The sequence below is a fragment of the Kogia breviceps genome, chromosome 2 (assembly GCF_026419965.1).
Source record: "Kogia breviceps isolate mKogBre1 chromosome 2, mKogBre1 haplotype 1, whole genome shotgun sequence".
In the NCBI taxonomy this organism is placed as follows: domain Eukaryota; kingdom Metazoa; phylum Chordata; class Mammalia; order Artiodactyla; family Physeteridae; genus Kogia; species Kogia breviceps.
Genome location: NC_081311.1, coordinates 15,196,450 through 15,218,556, shown reverse-complemented (window position 1 = coordinate 15,218,556; position 22,107 = coordinate 15,196,450). Strand labels below are relative to the sequence as shown.

General features: G+C 32.3%; 1 protein-coding gene across 2 annotated transcripts in view; it reads left to right on the top strand.

Moving 5' to 3' along the window:
- Positions 1 to 22,107, top strand: part of ATRNL1 (attractin like 1) — a 705,727-nt gene that overhangs the window by 190,915 nt on the left and 492,705 nt on the right. For both annotated transcript variants that reach the window (XM_059054362.2, XM_067024581.1), the window contains exon 20: positions 17,610 to 17,703. In XM_059054362.2, coding sequence (XP_058910345.1) covers positions 17,610 to 17,703 — 94 coding nt within the window. The remainder of the gene's footprint in view (positions 1 to 17,609; positions 17,704 to 22,107) is intronic.

Genomic DNA, 22,107 nt, shown 5'->3' with positions numbered 1-22,107 from the left:
TCAGTGCTTCATTTTTCTTATATGTAGAAGGAAAATGATAATACTTCATTGGATTATTGTAAAGATCAAATGAGATCGTATGTAATAGAGTCACATATAATAGGAATTGAAGCACGTTAAAAGAGCATTATAAGAGCTAACTATTATCATATCATTTTTCGATCATGAAACCCTTCTTTTCTCTGTTTTTTCTGTCCTGCTGCTTCTTTCTCCTACTTTTTAAAAAAGAAAATTTGGTCTTTCTTTAAAAATATTTTTTTTTTTCAGTAATCTTTCTTCATTTCTAGATTAGTCCTTGTTCCTTAAATCTTTAATCTACTTTTTTCTAAATGGAATAGCCTGTAGAGCACTCACAGAAAAGCCTCAGTTGTTGGCTGTGATAAGATGAGAAATCTTTATAGAGAGAGTTGGGCCTGGGCCTTTAGATAAAACTTTTTAACACTACCTGCATATTAAAGCCACCTGGAGAGTTTTTAAAAATATGGATGTCTGGGTCAATCCCTAAAGTAATTAAATCAGTCTCTTAGTTTATGGTAAGGTGATTCTTGGTTCTCTTCAAAGTCTTCCCAAATGATTCTAATATACACTCAGTGCTGAGAAACACAGAATGATGAGCTGTGCCTTAGAGTCAACAAAACTGCTCTGGTAATAGCAGGTTTAGTGCTGATTGAAATTTTGTGATATGGAAAGCTCTGCCCTGATTGAGGCTGTAATACACAAATTGTTTGATGCTTGCATTTTCTGTGTTCTAGGCATTGTACTCATAGCTTATATTCATTATCTCATTTCAGCTGTATAACAACTGTATGGGAGAAGTCACAATTATCTCCATTTTATATACAACCAAATACACAAAGAAGTTAAGTAAAATACCCAAATCATACTGCTAATAAGAGGAAGAAAGTGTCTGATTCTTAGGCCTAACTCTTAACTGTTAATGCAGAAGTGGTGTTAATACGGACAGGGAGGATCCAGTAGCCATTATTAGCCAAAAGCCACAGCTTAGTGCTGTGTTCATTGTATACAGAAGCAGCAGTAGAGATGTGTACAACAGAATCCACAAAGTTTAGACCTTACCTAGTGGAGTCATAGTATTTTATTATTTTATGTTTATTAGTAAAAAGGTAAGGATTTTGGAGCCATCCTGTTTTCCAAAAAGCTTTTTACTACTGAATTTTCTATAGCCAAGAATTTCATTGGACAAAAAGTGTATTTCAGATAGATTATTTATGTTATATATATATAAATGTTTTGTTTCCATAACTTTAAGACAGAAACACGCCTGGATTGTTTTTTTTCCACATTGCAATTTATATGTGTTTGCAACCTTTCATATATTTAATATACAATTGTTGTTTTAATTTACTTTTATGAAAATGATTTCATTTACAGTCTCCAAATTATTTTAATGCCTATATAATAGTCCATGGGGATTTTGTGAAGTAATTTACTTCATATACTTCTGTTATTTATATATTGCTTCCAACCATAACCCCATTTTTAGCATTTTTAAAATTTGAGGTCAAATTCACATAGCATAACAGTAACCATTTTAGGTATACAATTCAGTGGCATTTACTACATTCATAATATTGTGCAACCATCACCTCTGTCAAGTTCCAGAAAATGTCCTTCCCTCCAGAAGAAAATGCCATACTTATTAAGCAGTCATCCTGGTCCCTGGCAGTCACTAATCTGCTCTCTTTCTTTATAAATTCACTTATTCTGGATATTTCATGTAACTTGGATCATAAAATATGTGACTTTGTGACTGGCTTCTTTTACTTAGCATAACGTTTTTAATGTTCATTCTTGTTGTAGCATCTATCAGTATTTCATTCCTTTTTGTGGATGAATATTATTCCATTGTATGGATATATCACAAAATTTTACCCATTTATTCATTGATGGACATTGGGTTTTTTTCCACCTTTTGGCTACTGTGAATAGTGCTGCTATGAACATTACTGCACAAGTTGTTTCTGAATACAAGTTTTTAGTTCTTTTGTATATAAACTAGGAGAGGAATTGCTGGTTCATACAGCAATTTTATGTTTAACTTTTTGAGGAACTGCCAAATTGTTCAAATTGTTTTCCATGGTGGTTGCACGATTTTACATTCCCGCCAGCAACATGGAGGATTCCAGTTTCTCTACATCCTTTGCCAACAGTTGTTATTTTACATTTTCAGAGACTTTTAGCCATCCTAGTAGGTGTAAAACTATTTCTCATTGTAGTTTTGATTTGCATTTCCCTAATGACTAGTGATGAAGTTGTTGGCCATTGTGTGTTTTTTTTTGAGAAATGTCTATTCCAGTTCTTGCCCATTTTAAAACAATTTTAAAAATTGTGGTAAAATGTACATAATATAAAATTAGCAATTTTAACCATTTTTAAGTGTGTAGTTCAGTTTCATTAAGTACATTCACATCGTTGTGCAACCATCATTACTATCCATCTCCAAAACTTTTTTCATCTTGCAAAGTTAAAACTGTATAACCATTAAATAATAACTCTTCATGCCCCAACACTGGCCCCTGGCAGCCACTATTTTACTCTTTGTCACTATGAATATGATTACTCTAGACACCTCAAATAAGTGGAATTATCCAGTATTTGTCCTTAATGATTGGTTTTTTTCAGTTAGCATGATGTCTTCAAGGTTCTATCATATACTAGCATGTGTCCTTCCTTTTTATTGCTGAATAATATTCTGTTGTGTATATATACCACATTTAAAAAATCCATGCATCCATTGATGGATGCTTGAGTTGCTTCCACCTTTTGACTATTGTAAATAATACTGCTATGAATGTGGGTGTACAAATATTTTTTTGAGTCTTTTTGTCTTTTCATGTGCATATTGGCCACTTGTATATCTTCGGAGTAATGTCCTTTTTTTTTTTTTTTTTTTTTTTTTTTGCGGTACGCGGGCCTCTCACTGTTGCGGCCTCTCCCGTTGCGGAGCACAGGCTCCGGACGCGCAGGCTCAGTGGCCATGGCTCACGGGCCCACCCGCTCCGCGGCATGTGGGATCCTCCTGGACCGGGGCACGAACCCACGTCCCCTGCATCGGCAGGCGGATTCTCAACCACTGCGCCACCGGGGAAGCCCCGGAGTAATGTCTTTTCGAGTCCTTTGTTCATTTTTTAAATTGGATTATTTGGTTTTGTTGTTGTTGTTGAATTCTAAGAGTTCTTCATGTATTCTAGTTATGAGGTCCTTATCATATAAATGATTTGCAAATATTCTTCCATTATGTAGGTTGTCTTTTCACTGTCTAGACAGTGTCTTTCAAAGCACCAAAGTTTTAAATTTTGATGAAGTCCAGTCTCTCTCTTTTTTTTTTTTTTGTTGCTTGTGCTTTTGGTGCATATCTAAGAATCCATTGCCGAATGTAATGTCATGAAGATTACCAAAATACTATTTTAATTTTTTGCCAATGTAGGCAAAAGGAACGTTTGAATAAGTATATTAGCTAAAAACTGTTTTAAATTAAAATAGTAAGTTTTATCATTCCACCAGACATAGTGCTTTTAGAAATATGTTTCCCTTTGGGGATGATACTTCTCTGCTAGGTTTAAGACTAATTCAGTTATTTCATATTATATTTGTTGCTGACATTATACATGTGGAAAGCTGAGGTACAATGCAATAGAAAACTAAAGAGAATGAAAGATAAATACCTTTTGTTATTCACTGTTGCACATTCCCTGGTAGTTTGTGAAGCTTTAAACAATTCCTTATAGTTTCCTTATTTCCTAAATTTGGCAAAATAGTATTTTTCTGTCTATGACTTTTCTACAGTGATGTGATATATGAAATTCATTTTTATTTCTTAGGGCCACATTAGCAATCTAACTAAATAAATAATATGTCACATCTGGTGAATTATATTTAATGCAGCAATAGCTAAAATCAGTTTGTAAAATATGAGAAGTAAAAGTTTTCTACTATTTTTTCATTTTTAGTTCACCTTATTGAGAAAAGTTCATTTTTTCATTACTAGTTGCACGTATTAAAATTCAAAGTCCATGGTGATGTTAAGGGAAATAAGGAAATAGATTTATATTTGAATGGTAAGGCTTTAAATGTACTGCAGATTTAGATATTCTTTTAAAAAGTCAGCCTACTAAAGCCCTTTAACTATGTTGTCAATATATAAATGTACTTGTAGACTTCCTTCAGATTGTTTTTAAACTATGTTATATTTATAGCTATTCTGTTAGTACAATTATTGAAAGTGCTTTATTATTAAAATTATTTTATTTCTTATTAATGTTCAGGAAGATTCTCTGTTACAAACTTGCTCTGGCATTGGTTATCTATCTGTCTATCTATCTATCTATTTGTCTTTGTAGCTATAAAAGAATATAACAGTGTTAAGAGTTTGGGCTTTGGAATTATACTGATTGGGTACATATTCTGGCAATGGCACTGTCACCCTGCATAATTATTTAACCTCTTAGTGTCTCACTTTCCTCACCTGCAAAATGCAGCTAATTTAATTTACTGTGAGGCTTAAATAAACATATGAAATAATTTGTGTTTCCAGCAAATGTTAACTCCATAATGCAAACTATTATTGCAAATTATTATTGTTACTATTTATAACATCATTAGGCTTAAGTATGTTAATATAAATGTATGAATCAGACTTTTGGGACAGTATTATTTTTGCCATGTTATCTCCAATTTAACATAAATTTTAGTAAAAGAAAATAAATGAAAGTTTCATTGAATAGAGTAACAGCTCAATGTGCTACAACAGCTCAACACTCAATATACTGTACTACTTTGCGATGAAGGATCACCCTTGAATTCCACAATTACTGACTACTTACTATATGCAAAGTAGTGTGTTAGGACTTACTAAAATTTATATATGGTTGACTTGAACAGCACAGATTTGAACTGGGCAGGTCTACTTATACACGGACTTTTAAAATAGTAAATACTATAGTACCACACTATCCACAGTTTGTTGAATCTTGTGTATAGAAGATGCAGAACTGTGTATAGGAGGAACCTGGTATATGGAGGAACTGCATATATGGAGGGCCAACTATAAGTTATACAGGATTTTTCTATTGCACAGAGGGTTGGTGTCCCTAACCCCCTCCCTATTCAAGGGTCAACTGAACATTGTGTAGGTGCTGTAATAGTGTTATGTAGAAGTTGAACGATAGAATTAGGGACAAAGAGATTAATTTTAATGGGAAGATCTGGGTAGGCCCTTGAGAGTTGAGGCAATTTGCATGCTTCAATTTTCTGTAATTATTATTAGCTGCATGTTTTTCATTATAACTTGTTCTAAATATAAGAAACTAAGCTATACTGTTATTAATCTTAAAAATATTTTAATAACTTTACATGTATTTGTTTTAATTACTCATAAAAAATGGACTATAAGAAAAAAGCTCCCCATATGAAGTATACAGATATTAAAAAAATTGCAGTCTTATATGACTAGTAGTTTTCTTCATCTAGGCCTTACCGTTTTTAGTTACTTGATTGTAAGATGTCTAATGGGTTTGGTTGGTGTTATGAATAAATTCTTTTCCTTTAACATTGCATTCATAACTGGTTTTAGTAAAATGTAATTTTGTATTTATTTATGACTTTTAGTTCATTTTATTATTCTTTTTCTAAGTTCTTAAATAGTATATGATTTTCTTTCTATATTTTTTACTTTTAATAGTGATAAAGAAACTCTTAGTTTCCAGGTTGAGGAAAAAAAAGTTCTTTCAACATAGTAACAGTTCTGTTTTTACCTTTGTTTCTTATTAGCAAAACTTGTATTCTTCTTTTTGGCATATTATTAATATCTGTCCATAGCAGGCTTTTACAGAAATAATTTAAAACTTTAATAAACACACTGGGCTATGACACAGATATTCTCTGAGACTTGAGAGTGGTAAAGAAGATAAGTGAACTCTTCTTTCTCTCTACTAGGATGGGAGATTTTTTTCATTTTAAACCCTTCTTACATATTGCAGATTGTTCAGAGAAGCTGAAAGTTTATAATCAAATGAACTCGAGCATTTCTTAAAATAAATGTAAGAAGTTTAATTCTCTCAAAATGGAAGCATTGACCTGAATAATCTAAAAATGCAGATAAATGAAAATCACTTGATATGGAAATCTTGTTTTTATTAATTACTTTGACACAACAAAGTTGAAAGTTTGTATTTTCTGAGTACACATTATCATCTTGTGTGGCAGAGAAAAGCCAATCTGAGATTTTAAATATTTCAAAGAATGGCCCTTAAATGAATAATTATATAATTACATGTAGCTATTTAGTATATGATATAGTCATGAAGTTATACTTTGATCTAAATTTCTTTTCAGAATGACATTTTTATGTATATTTAAGAAAACAAGAGAGCCTTTTAAAATCATATAGAATTGTTTCAACTGCATGATTAAACAAAGTCTTTATTGCATAGCTTCTATAATATTTGTTGCTAGTTTCTCTTCTCTGTATACTAATTTTTTGAAACTCTTTGTTTTCCTTGTAGAAGTGTTCCTCTACATCACATTGCTCAGTAACCCTGTTTTCTTTATCTACTCCATCTTTTCAAACTCTTTTCATCCCTTTTGTTCTCAAAAAGGAATGTTAAGGATAAGAAGAACTGCATTTATGAAAACTCTTTGGCCCTGACATTGTCAGCTATTTTAGAATGACCTTTGATTGTGGGTTATTAGAAGATGCATTTTACTACTCTTTTCTCTTAGATTCCTTTTGCAAGAACTGTCTGTGGGCTGAGTCTCATGAAACTGCTAGAGATATCAGTCACTGAACTTTTAAGTGTTGGGGAACTTTGCCATGCATAGCTCACTTTGACACCTTTCTCAAGATCTCCTTTCCTACTTTTTATTTGCACAAAGTTCTACTTTCCACCTATCCTAACTTAAAATACATTTTTACTTTGACTTTTAGCATTGGGTTAGTGGTTTTTAGGCTCTTAGACTTGATGTTATAGACCATATCCATCTCTGATTTATCAGTTTTGACCATGAAGTGTGTCACTTGAATGTTTTCTTTTCATTAGTAAGTTCACTAATATATCTCTTACGGAATTAAGCAAAAAACTATTCAATGGTTTTAGGTCTATAAGTACAATACTTACCTATTTGGGGCAAGATAGAAACCATTATTTTATCTGAGTGTTCAGTATTTCTCTTTAATTTCTCTTGACGTGATGCTTATCATCATGTATTGCTTTAGGTTATATGTTACAAGGATCTGGCACTGTTGTTTTTTTTTTAATAAGTAAGGTAAGATAATTTAATTTAAAAATAAAAATGGCTCTTACCCTAATCTACAAAGGTTGAAGAATTCCTATTAGCTTCAAATGACAGGCCTAGGATGAAAAAAAGTAAGGGGTGAATTTAAAGTGGGGCATACTTCTTGTATTCTAAAACATATAAACCATTTATTTAGTATGCTACAGAAAATTAGAGGTTAACTAAGAAACTCTAAGCATGTACTTACCTTGTCCTGATATTTAAAGATTTTTTAAAAACCAAAATCAAGCTAAATACCAATTTGCATACACACTTTTTCATATCTCAAAAACTACTTAGTGATGGTGGGCAAGTTAATTATATATTAGAAATGCCTAGAGCAGGTGTAAAAAAGCACCCGCATAAATATTCCCTTAAATATTTCATAAAGGATATTAAAATCCTCCTTAACATATTATTTAAGAAGAAATGCCTTTTCTTCAAATGTTCATTTTTATATATTAGGACATGAATGCAACTATTTGCATTTCTCTTAATCACATATAATTTTTTATACCTTTTATCTTGCTTTTTCTTTAAAGGCCAATTTACTGATTTTATAATAATCACAGTCTATACTTGTAGGCTTTAAAGCAAGTATATAAACATTTAATTGTATGTTTAGTGAATAGTGCAGCCTACTTTAAGTTGTTGGCTTTTTTTTTTTTTTTTTTTTTGCGGTATGCGGGCCTCTCACTGTTGTGGCCTCTCCCACTGCAGAGCACAGGCTCCGGACGCACAGGCTCAGTGGCCATGGCTCACGGGGCCCAGCCGCTCCGCGGCATGTGGGATCTTCCCGGACCGGGGCACGAACCCGAGTCCCCTGCATCGGCAGGCGGACTCTCAATCACTGCGCCACCAGGGAAGCCCTAACTTATTTTTTGACTTCTTATTAAGCATTTCTATACAGGCCACTATTATTCAAATCAATGCTTATAAACTGAATTCAGTAATTTTATTATCTAAAAAATTTTCTCACTTCACCCGCATTTTGTTAATGGTAATACAATTCTTTTTGGGCTCAATTTCAATGGTACCTTTGATTCCTTCCTTTTCTTCAATGCTTGTATTCTGTCCCAAGCTGCTTCTGACTCTGCACTGTCTCTGATACCTATCTCCGCCTCTGTGTTCCATTACCTTTATTAGTTTAGGCCCCCATGATCCCTCTTCTCTTCCACTGCTGTTGGATGTTACAGATTACCTAAAATGGAATAGGTTCTTATTAAGTATTTGTTGAATTAATGAATGATTACCCTCTGTATGTGCAATCTCTCCATTTGTAATCCACCCTTATATCTCCTTTATCAGAAGATAAAGACATAGTTTTCTTCCCCAAAACATTCAGTGATTTTTATGACCATTTCCAAAATCTTTCATTGCCTCCAAAGTGTCTGTGAGATAAATTAAAACCTCCTTGACAAGATGTTCAAGGCCTTTTATGCTCTGACCCAGAGTGATTTTTCTGGTTTCATATCCTACCATGTTTCTCATATTCTACCACACCTTTACTTCTCTTTTTCTCTGTGTCCACATTTAAGTTATTAACATTTTCCTTGTCAGCCAAGCTCCAAGCATTATATTAAAAACATATGTAACTAATATTTAATGGTGTTTTATTCATACCAGAAACATTGCTAAGAACTTTGCCTAAATTTTTTCATATTCTCCAAAGCATTTTGTCAAGTGTATACTATTATGTTAATTTTATAGAGGAGTAAACCAAAGACTTAGGCCTAAAGAGTCATGTTAAAGGTTAAGCCAGCAAGTGATGGAACGAGGATTGAAATGTGAACTACCAGACTCTTGTACTCCAAAGCAAGTATGTGCTTACATCTTTGAATCTCAGATATAATCAGTGGTCAGCTCTAATCCATTTCGAAGCCATAATATTGAACTGCCATTGTCTAGTTGTGTCTACCTTGACCTTAGCTTAGCCCACTGTAGCAGTTTCTAAATAGGTCAGCCTCACTTTCTTTCAGTTGATCCTTTATTCTGTATCTAGGACATTCACAATATTGTTTTCCTTTTCACCTCATATCAAACCACTCCTTCATATAAACCCAACTTTTTACCCATTTTTCCTATTTTTGCTTCCCTGGACACTACTGTGCCTCTGGACTCCATTACTCATTTTTCAAATCTCAACTCTGGAAATTTCAGCCTGAAAACTTGTAATGTCCCTCCTAACTTCAGGCAGTGTTGGTACCTCCATGGTAAGAGCCATCAGTGTTTTTGTAATCATTGTTCACTTATCTTTCTAAGTAGGATGTGAACTTCTTGATGAGGAAAGTTTTGTCTTAGTTGGCTTTTTTAAAAATCATTTTTACATTATCTTTGTGATGCTATTACATAGGTAGTAGTACTGTGCTTGGTATATAGTTAGCCCATTGTTATATTAATATTACTAAGAAAATATAATATTTGTGTCATATGTTTTACTCATTTTCATATGATCTAAGAGAAAATGTAATTCAGACTTTGTAGCTAGGTGGGTTTCACGTTTCAACCAATATTTTCACTTTAGAGAAAGAGATAAAGTAGCTTACTATTTTTCTCAGGTTGATTTTTCTTTCTTTTATTTTTAAGTAATAGAGGCAGAAGTGAAGTAATATTGGTTCCAAAGTCTATGTTTTATTTTGTTCTAAATGAGGATTAGTTTTAATAATTACCAATGGTGTTTCATTCTGTACTCATAACTTACTGAGCAATAATCCAATATTTTGTAAATAAATTTTTCATTAAATACTGATGAGAAGTTATATGAAGTTTAGATAAGGAATAAAAATGAAATTTATATAATTCCTTTCAGTTTCTAGTTTTTCTAGAGAAGATAAATAGAATATTGGTGTCTGACTTCTCAAAACTTACCATCGACATTTCACTTCACTCTATTAATTTTGGGGTCATTTTAACAAAATGTGTTATCCTATAAATGTTTTTAGATAACTTCAAAATATCTATTTCAGTATACCATATAATTTGTATTTTAAATGATTTTAAGGTATATTTTATTTATTTTTCTATCTGCCAGCAGCTAATTCTTTCAAGTTTAAAGCTGTATTGTGCTTATATGAATCCCATTGGTGGTAACTGTAAGCATTTGGGTAATTATTTACATAGGATGATTGGTCTTTCTTGAAAAGCTAGAGACTAATGTTTTCTTGAGAAATGGAATCATTATTTTACATATTGTTAACAACATCCCTTCTACTCAGAAGTATAGAAACTAAACCCTTAATAACATGGGAAAAACAAAGAAGAACTCTTCAAATAAAGTTGTTAACGTAGTTATTATTGACGTACAAGTAAAAGACATAAAAGTATATTTTATTATCTATTTTTAAAGTGTAGAATTATTTAGTCTTTTCAAAATTGAAAAGGTCTGTTAATTTTAGGGGGGACATAATTTCACACAGAAAAGTCGTAAGGATATTCAATAAGTTCCCTCAGATTTCTTCTTTCTCTCCCTATCTCTCAATTACATTGCAGACTTGATATCCCTCTATTCCTTAAAGATTTTAGGGTTTATTTTTTAAAAGTTGGGAATTCTCTTAACTACATTATAATTATAGAAATTAGGAAATTAACATTGATGCATACTGTTATTAAACACAGACCTTACCAATTGTCCTAACAGTGTTCTTTAGAGCAAAAGAAAATTCAAGATTACTAGTTGCATTGATTTGTGTGTCTCTTTAGACTTTAATCTGGAACATTTCTTGAGTCTTTCTTTTTATGTAATGACATTGACATTTTTTAGGAATACAGGTATTCCCCGCTTTTCAGATGTTCATAAACATTTGGTTAAAGTGGTGTCTGCCAGATTTCTTCACTATGAAGTCACTATTTTATCCTTTAATGAAAAAATATCTTATAGGAGATATTATGAAACTGTGTGAATATCATGTTACTTCTCAAACTTTTACTCACTAGTTTTGTGATTTTTACCAAACAGAGATTTTCTGATTCCATCATTCTTTCTATAATAATTAGTTAGCTTTCTTCTACAATGAAAAGTTTTGTCTTCTCTAGTTTGTCTGTCTGTGAATCTTATCTATGTATTCATCTGTGCATCTGTGTATTTATCTATGTATCTATGCATCTGTCTATGTTTCTATCTATCTATCTATTTATCTATCTATCATTCTTTGAGCATTTCCTTATGTTTTTGGCACTCATCTTGTACCTCTCCTACCCAAACTGGAAGCTGGCATTTCTCAAGCATCCCTGGTTCCTTTATTGGGCTCTTTGTTACAGGGCCATCAGTGTTTATGGATCATCCTATCAGACAGAACTGGAAAATAGATATATGTATACATAACAGACACCAATAAATTCTCATACATAAATATAAACACATGAGTGCCTATTTCTGTATCTACCTGTACTCTATAGTAAAATCCATGAGTTCACACTAATACCTCTCATTTCCTCTCCCTTACTACAGGGTTCATTCTATCCTTCCTCCTTTCCAAATTTTTAATTTCCTTCTCTGACAGCAAATAATCTAACTTTAGTTATTGACAATAAATATACTTTTATTTATATCAATGAAAAATATTTTTATATACTAAAGTTTCATATGTATTCAGTTCTATTTGTAGATCTTCTATTCTACTCCACTGATCTGTTTGCCTATTGATGTGCCAGTATCACAGTGTTTTAATTTTAGAGGGCTTATAAATGTTTGAATGTCTATTAGAACTAGTCCCCCATCCCCTTTTTTTAGCTTTTCTTTTTTAATGTTTTCCTGGCTATTCCTGAATGCATATTTTTCTATGTCATTATTATCAATTTATCAGGTTCCATTAAAAAATGTTAGTATTTTTGTTGAGATTGGGTTCGATTTATAAACTAATTCAAAGAGAACTGACATCTTTATGATATTGGGTTGTTTTTTTTTTTCAAGAACAATGTGTGTCTTTACATTTTTTCACAACTACTTTTATGCCTCCCATGGGTTTTGCATATTTTTTGTTAAAATTTATTCCTAAGTATTTTATCTTATTCATTACAATTATAAATAAGATTTTATATCCTTTACCTGGTTATTGTTAGAGGGCTATTGATTTCTGCATATTAATTTTTAAAATTTATTACCTTACTGAATTCCTTATTCTTTTAATTTAACACTGATTCTCTAGGGTTTCCAGGCGTACTATCATATCATTTACAAATAAAGATAGTTTCACTTTTTTTCTAGTCCTTACACATCAATTAATTTTTCATGTGTAATTACATTGGTTAATATCTCTAACCAATGTAATATCTCTAAATTGTATCTCTAATACACTTTTTTTTTTTTTTTTTTTTTTTTTTCGGTACGCGGGCCTCTCACTGCTGTGGCCTCTCCCGTTGCGGAGCGCAGGCTCCGGACGCACAGGCTCAGCGGCCATGGCTCACGGGCCCAGCCGCTCCGCGGCACGTGGGATCTTCCCAGACCGGGGCACAAACCCGCGTCCCCTGCATCGGCAGGCGGGCTCTCAACCACTGCGCCACCAGGGAAGCCCTCTAATACATTTTTAAGAGTAATAGATCTATTGGGGAATCTTGCCTTATTCCTGATCTTAGTGGAAGAAAAGCTTCCAGTGTTTTCTTATTAAGCAAGATACTGGCTATTATATATATGTGTGTGTGTGTATGTATATATATATATATATATATATATATATATATATATATATAAAATATATGTACACACACATATACATATGTTTGTGTGTGTGTGTATAATTATGCTAAGAAAGTATCCTTGAATTACTATTTTATTGAATGTTTTATCAGAAATGGGCATTGACTTTTGTTAAAGACTTTTTAGCATCTGTGTAGATAAGCATTTAAAAAAAATTTTAGATTCGATAATATAGTGTATTAATGAATTTCTTAATAATGAATCAACCTTGCAATCTTAGTACTTATATTTAATGGTGTATTTACTGAATAGGTTATTATCATTGATGTTTTCAGGTTAGTTTCAGCTTTCAAACCGTTAAAAAAGTACATTACATATTTGAAATTAAAAAACATATATGGTCAAGAATGTTACATGCTATCTATATGTGCCATCCACACATATATATTGTCTATCAATAAGTTGAAAGAATCTCAGGATATAATTCTTTACTACTTACTGGATGTATAAATGTGGACTTTTTTTTCATTTCTTTGAGGCTATTCTATCAAAGGAGTATAATACATATGGTATAAAGATTGAATAGGTAATGTGTGTGGAAGTACTTTGGAAATAGTGCAGTCATATATGGTTGTAAAATATTGTTCTTGTCATTAACCTACTTCATGTTTTATATTTTTAACATAATGAATACTCAATGACTTTTTTCAGATGATTTGATTCATTGATTAATAACTATTCAAAATAACCTTTAAAAACAATCTCATTGAAAACAATGCAGATTTTAAAAGAGATGCAATAAAAATTCAATAAATTGGAATTTAAGAATTTGAACTTAAGGCAAGTAGTAAATTTTGGTGGTAGAACTGAATGTGGGAAAAAATGCCTGGTATTTCATTGGTATTGAGGTTTAGTTTGTGAATAGATTCTGATAATATGTGTCATTCTTGCCTCATCTGTAGCCCAGGGTATTAATATTTTGCCCTACTTTTTTAGATGAATGAAAACTTCAGATTAAAGAAATAAGTAAAATTTAAAGGGTTTAAAAACTTTAATGGTAGTCATTAGGCGCGTTCAAGAAATTTATCTTGCTAGAGTTAGAAAATGAAATATGACTAAAGTTATTCTTTATCAAAGCTAAACACAAGGTATTAAAAATACAATTCCAGAAGAATTGGGTTGAAATTTTTTTTGGTCAAATATTTTCAGTGCTTATGCTTAACCCTCTTCTATCAAAAAAGAAAAAACCAAAACCTTGTTTGTTTTAAATGAGATTTGTGTTTTGAACAGTCAGAATGAAGAACTGACAAGTTATGTGTTTCCAGGCTTCGTGGTTATAGGTCAGGGGTTGGCAATTTTTCTTCTCTAAAGGATCAGGTAGTAAATATTTTATTTTTTGTGATCCAGGTACAGGTATGGTTGCTGCTTTGCTGCTGCCTCCTCTTGTTCCTCCTCCTTTTCCTCCAGCTTCACCTCCTTCTTCTTCTCCACAATCCTTTGAAAATGTAAAAACCGTTCTCAGCTTATGGGCCATAAAAAATAGGAAGTGAGGACTTGCCCTCACGGTTATAGTTTACTGACCCTTAAAACAGATGGTTAGAGTTTCTCCTCATTTTTCAGTATGTTAGACAGCTTTGAAATGTAAAGTATGAATCTTAATAGCCCTCTTGGCACTTTATGACTTTCCAACCTGTAACTTAAATCCTTAAAACAGTACCATTTACTTGGCAGTTCCAGTCCTTAAGTTCTAGATTCTTGTTCACCATCATATTCTCAGACTAGTTCTAGAGCAGTGCCTTTCACCCAACAGCGTTCAACAAATACTGGAACAAGGACTGAATAACTGAGTTTCACTGTGCTTTATTTATTGGAGAAAGAATCATTTCTTAATTTCTCATTTACTCTTTATTTAGGCAAATATGGGTGCCCAATATCCTAAGTAAACAAAATAATCTCTGTAAGTTAAATGACATATTTTAAATTATGAGACTTGTCATCTTTCCAGGAGAAAACAAAATCATACTCTCAGCAATAGATTAATACATGGCAATAGTTGTAATTTTTGAGTTTTTAGTGAGAAAAACCAGATTGCTAAGATATTATTGGTATCAACATTTCATGTTTATTTATATCAAAGGGAAACAGCTGTGTTCTGTTTTCCCTTTTCATAAGCCACACATGATGGATATTTGGGCTTAGAGCTGTAAATAAAAATATAAGTTTGAAGAATATAATTTTAAGTCATGTGGCTATTTGAACATTTGTCTTTGTCAGAATTCTTACTATATTTGAAAACTAATGTAATATATCTACTAAATATCAAGTATAATTATGCTAGAAGTATATAAAGGAAATTAAGTGGACATGATCTAACTCCCAGAAGCTGTTGTATATGTGTGTGACAAATAGCAATGACATAGCAATTAAAGGACCGAGGCACATAAACTGACTTCGAAACAAGTACTGCCAATGACTATTTTTTGATTTCCTTTTCTAAAGTATATCCTTTATATACAATTTATTTGAATAACTCTTATAGCATCTTTTTTTTCTATCCTTATTGTTTAGTTTTAGTTACAAGTTGATATTGCAAATTTATATTGTAGGGAAACAGAAATACCATGTGACCTCATAATGTTCCTGTAATGTATAGCTAGGCTATAAAATCATCATCATATAAAATTTACCAAACAAGGCCACAGTATGATGATTTTATAGGTGCTTATTCAGCATAAAAAGATAACCTCAAACGCTGACAAAAACAGAATGATTTCAGCACCGTCATGAAGTATAAATTTTAAACAATTGAATTTAAAATGCATTTGTGCCATTTTAGCCTGAAGTGTAGCACCAGAAGGGAATTCTCTCAAAATGAGTTTTCACTAAAAGGTATTTTAACACAATATTTTTTCTGTCTCAGAAATTATTAAAGCTACTATACATTGATAATTCTTTAAAGAAATGCTGCAAGTGTGACTATTATCTAGTTCTGCCATAAAGGGTAAATAAAAAGTTTACCCAAGTTTTAAAATATTAATGTGCATCATTTGTTTTGTAGTGAAGTTCTGAATACGAGATAGTATTAATGTGAAATGGCAAGTTAATATTAAAAGATACCATGGTATATTCATTCACTATTTATGAAGTTACATGTTATCAATATATCTGAGTCCCATTTTTGCTCATGATAATTTCCTTTATTCCTTGCACTTCTGCATCTTGTCATTCATTTCTAAAATTCTCACATGTTGTGTTTCCATAGTTAATTCTACAAACTTAAAGGAAGATTATACTTATCTATTTAAATAGTCTTTATGAAGGAAAACCCACACTTTTATGTAGAAGTCTCTTTTAGCAAAGAAAGCCTGGTTTCTTAATAATCTACCTAATACCAAAATTTATTTTTTATGTGTGTGTAGGGTTGTATGTATTTACTTTATATTAATTATGTGTTTTTGCAAAGCAAATAATCATAAATAATTAATAAGCTTAGTGTTCTAAAATATTATATATTTTGATCAAAATCAGTGACTCATTATCTTATTTGTAAATATGTATGAAAATCAGGAATGAAATCATTATTTCATTTTTATCAATAGAATGATTTAACTAACTGGTGGTGTGCAGGAACACAGTAGTTCTCATTAAAGGTTTTTGAAAGGGCTAATGACGTGATCCGCCTTATCTCTTGAGAATATGCCTCAGGATTGGAGAATGAGTTGTAGCCATACTGAAGGCAGGAAGATCAGTTATGTAATGCATTGGTGTCAGTAAGAGAGCACGAGTGACAGGACTTGAATGATGTGTTATCATAGTGGAAAGGAGGAGGTCAGATATAAGAAAGATCCTGCATGGAGAAACAAAACCTGGCAGCTGATTGGATGTTGGGCACAATAAAGTGTGAGATTTGTGTCCTGAATAATTGGAACGCTGATCTTTAACAAAGGAATGCAAAGTAAGAAAATGAAATGAGTTCAGTATGAACCAAATTGACTATATGTAACTGTTATACTATGGAATGTTTCAGGTAGTATTCTGGAATACTAAAACTGAGAATGATCTCAGAAAAGGATGATATTTGGGCAAATAAACAGATATGCTTTTTTATACAATATGTAAAATTATATATTTTTATTGTTGGCAGTGGTAACAGTAGTGGAAGTAATAGTTGCATTTATTAAGTGCTTGATATGTGCTAGGAATTTAAAATACATTATCTCATTTAATTCTCACCAAGTCCTGAGAGCTCCTTTCTCCTTTTGAAGAAGAAGAAAATAAGACTAGTGAGGTTACATAAATTGCCTAAGGTCACATAGCTAGTGATTATAGATGTACATTTTGAAGCTGAGCTGTTTGACTCCAAAGATCTTATGCTCTTTGAAACTCATTTCATTAAGTAGATGTACCAAATTAGAAATGGAAAAAAGTCCAAAGAAGGATGAGATAAATATTTGGATCCACACTAGACTTCAGGATACCCCAAAGACTTTGAAGAGTTTCACAAAAGTTTTAAATAAGTGAATTTACTTCCCCTAATTAAAAATAACTTGTATGCTAACCCTAGTTTTTGGATGGCAAGAGGATAATCGATGGTTTACAAATAAGATAATACAACCTTCCCTGAAATGTGATGCACATGTTTGTGACAGGGAATATTCAATATCATTTTGGTTTTGACTTACAGCTTGTACATGCAGTGGACATGCAAATATTTGTCATATGCACACAGGAAAATGTTTCTGCACAACTAAAGGAATAAAAGGTGATCAATGCCAATTGTAAGTAAACATTACTTTCTAGAACTTTCATGGGTTGAATTTGTGCTGTAGAACTAATTGTTATAGGTTTTCCATTTTAAGTTTAGTGTGGTGTTAGTTAAGCAACCAGTATTGTTGTAAGCTATGTTTACTTGCATTTCATCAATTTTCATAAAAAATTAAGCCTTTAAAATGACAATTTTCTGGAGCCTTCAAAACAGAGCCCATAGAATATTTGTCTTTTGTATCTCTCCGATAAAAAGAAACATTCTTATTTTTTCTGGAAAAATATCTTATATATCAAACCTCCATTGCTATCTTTATAATTTTTCTCTATATCTTGTTAAATAACTGAAATCCAATGTTTTTATGCATTTCCTTCTTTTGAATCTTTTATTATTAATTCTGATGATTATAGTCTTTTAGGCCTTGCAAGTGGTTTCTTACACTTATCTTCTTTTTCTCTGTTATTTCATTAGACATGAACCCACTCTTGTTGTTACTCTGCTTTCCATAGTTTTATGAGTGGTTTTTGTCTTTTTATAATTTAGTTGTTATTCTCACCTACCTCCAAAAGGAGTAACTTTAAAAAGTAGTTGTTTCATGTTACTTAAATGTTTTTTCTTATTCATATTCTTCATATATTAAAATCATTTTTATAGTTTTGAGTTGTATATATGCACTTACATTTATATTAGGTATAATATGCTGTATGACATAAACCATAAATTCCAATTATAATAATTATTTTAAAAATTAATAAAAGATTCTCCAAAACTATATGTAAAAATTTATATCCAAAGAAATATGTTAGCCATGGAAAATGATCTTTTTGTTTGTTTTTATTTAGAACAAATACATTATTCACAATAGAATTATCCTAAACATTTCAAGTTAGATGGTCATATCTTTGACTAGTCACTGAGGTATCATAGGTTTTCAAGAGAAGGTGAGCAGAACCAGTTTTCATTCCTTCTCCATAGTCTCTAAACTTAAAAATGAGGTCAAAGCATAAGATCTTAGGGAAATTCTTATTAAGGAAGGCAATTTTGTTCTCAGTACCAATGAGATTAAATCAGAGTCCTATGCTTTAAGTCAGAGAGATGCCTCCGGTATTTTGCAGTGCTACATACTGGTTGTCGTAAGTAACGCCAACTTCTTGGGTGTGTGACATGTGCATTTACACAGGGCCTCATGCTTAGAATGGCATCATGCCTGATTGAATGTTCTTCTGTCGCCATATTAAAATTCTTAATAAATTTTTAACGAGAGCCCTTCATTTTCATTTTGTACTGCTCCTTGCATCTCTCTTCCCCCAATGAATTGTGTAGTAGCTCTTGGTCTTAAGCAACAAATACTTTATTTTTGTTGTGAGATTCCATCATCATTATAAACACTGACAATTTAAATTTGTACTTTACTTTTGCACAAATGGCATAACCATCCATAGTAATTATCTGTTATGTGATGCACTACGTTAGAAACATATTTTTGTTTCTAGGTAAGAGAGACAGTATTTTAATTCACTGAACTCATGGGCTTCTAAGCTTATATATACAGAGTTACAGGATTTGGCATATGTATGAAATATTAGAAAAATAAATTATATAGTTCTGAATGGTGAAATTACATTTTGCCCTAGTTATTATAAATGGGAAATTTTTTATAAGCAGAGGAAAACTTGGAATACTAATTTGTAGAGAGTATTTTGTGGACAGTTTTTGTAGATAGAATTACATTCATTACTTTTTTGTTTTACTTATTTATTTGTTTTATTTATTTATGTAAGTTTATATGATATAATATATATCATATATTATTTGTATACCAATATAAAATATATTTATAAAACAGAAATATATGTATATAATTTACATATTTATATTAAATATATATTTATATTTGTATACATATTAATTTAATTTATTTATTTGAGTGTAGGGCAGTGATGACAATAGGGTCTTCATACTTAAAGCAATAATTTCCTGCAGTGTGCTTATACTGGAAAAAATGCTCTCTTTAAGAAGCAAAGCTCGTGAGTCGAGTCAGTAAACAATTATTAAATGAGTGGTTGCTACTCTTAATGAAGATGAATAACATATGGTTTTTACTTAAAGCTTCTTTCAGTCTAGCAGTGGAGACACTAGCCAAAATACACTGTATTAATTTATTATTGATACATTAGTGATTTGAGGTGCTTATGAATGAACTCTTTCCTCTTCCCAGGATAATTTCTGTTTGGCGTTAAGTATGTAGTCAGACATCACATCTCATTTGTGTATTTTTCATAACCTCTCCAAATTGAAATTGGTTCTCTTCCTATTTACTAATTTTTTCCTTGCATTATCTATGTACTTGCCTATCTACTTTATTAAGTGAACCTTTTTAGGGACCGTTGCATCAGTACTACAATGTAAGTGTTCAATAAATTTATTTAATGGAATAGAATAAAGAAAGTAGTGAAGGAGTACTGAAAGGCAATGATTGATTTATCATGGAAGAATAAGGAAAGTTTGAGCGAAGCATATTTGAGATGGAACTTGAAGGAAGAGTTAAAATGTTCTGGGTATAGAATGTAGTAAACAGAAAGGGAAACCACATCAGTAAAGCAAACAAGTAAAAATGAACGATAGCATTTCCAGTTTTTGCTCGAGATGTAGAGAGCTGGAAAAAGCATTGTTCCCACCTTTACAATGAAAGAAAGAAAAGCTGGGCGAACTGCAAATTCATGAGTTTTCTTGAAAGTGTTGGAGAACTGAGATTACAGGGTAACCAAATGACTGAAACGCTAAAGAGAAGCAAGAGCTTTCAGGGAGAAATGAGACAGGAACACTGGCTAACCTGGAGTGAAGCCAGCGGGAAGCTTAAAAGCAGAGTCCAGCTGAGGTGGCTGATAAATTGATGCTCAAGTGCTCATCGTCAATAGTGTGAAGGTCCTGGGACCGAGGAATTGGTGGGTCCAAACACTTTTTAGAGTTTTTTTCATGAACCGCGCCAGTTGCTCATGGAAAAAATTGGAGATAATTTCTTGTGGTGTATGCTGGGGGAAGGGAATAGCAGACACAGTGGGCAGGGCTTCAGTATGGGGTCAAACTTTCATTTAAAGGGACACCAAATTATTAATCTTGCCAAGGTAAAGTTCTCATTCTGGCCCTGGCCTAAACACAATTGGAACTCAAAAATGGTAAGTTAAAAATTAATTTAATGGAAAAGTAAACTATAATATAAAAATAAATATAAATGAGTGAAGTGGTATTCTCTAGGAAAATTGTTTACTTTTCAGGAGCAACATGCAGACTTTATTTTTGCAAAATTTCTCAATTTACAATGTGAAGGTGACCCATATTTGCATTATGTAAAATATAGTGTCTGTCATTTTCAGTGTATGTGTAATGAAGGTCAGTAGTATTGAATTGTTTTTTCCTTTAGCCTTCTAACAACCCTACTGATAGAAACTAACGTTCCTCAGTGGGAAATAAAGGGGAAATAAGATAAAAATAGGCGAAAGAAGTTTTGATAAAATGTTGTTGCAGATACTTATGAAACATCTTGCCAACTCTCATGGCTTTTAGGGTTTCGTCAAGGCTGCAGTGGACAGTTTCCTGCACTTTCCAATATTCCACATAAAGAATGAGAATCTTTGTTTCTCTTTTAGTTCCAAAGCTACTCATTTCTGCCCAGGTGCAACCAGGAAGTGTAAAGCAGTTGATGCCAGTATGGGTAATCCTTGGCCAGCGAGGAATGGGAGTTTGTCCTGCATTTCTCCCATTGTCACCAATGCTTCCTGAGATAACTCTCCTTGCAAGTACCCACATCCAAGTCCTTATTTCACCATCTGCTATTGAGGTTATTCTGACTAAACTGGTTGCTACTGGAAGCAGTTTTAGATAATAGACCCTCAGCATAGGATTTTATAACTGGTTGACTTATCAAATGGCAATAAGCACTACAATGCTCATGGTGAGCGGGGTAGTGATTATCCTGGTGTGCTATAATAATTATTGAGAATATTAACTGTGTTTGATAGGTTAAAGTATAGGTTGAGGGAGAAATACTAGTTTATGTAGCAGCTTTAGCACTTGAAAGTCATGGGGCGATGGTAATTATGCTTACAGACTTGGCTAGCTTTTGTTAATTGCCATGAAGGCTTAAAGAAGGAGGCTTCCATCAATTCATAATGTGAACCTCAGAGGCCCTCATAACAGCATTTAAAGACCCTCATCCTCTATAGCCAGAGAGCAGAGTATCTTGAAAATTATGTCCAGGATTTAATCATAAGGTTGGCAGACTGCAGATGAAACTGAAGGCTCAGTCATGACAATTTACCCATGCCAGAGTCGTTGCCTGATGACAAGGAGTAAGACTTGGAGGCCTTCAGCGGGGACACTTATGAGTACGACCTTAGAACCCTGAATCCTAGATTCT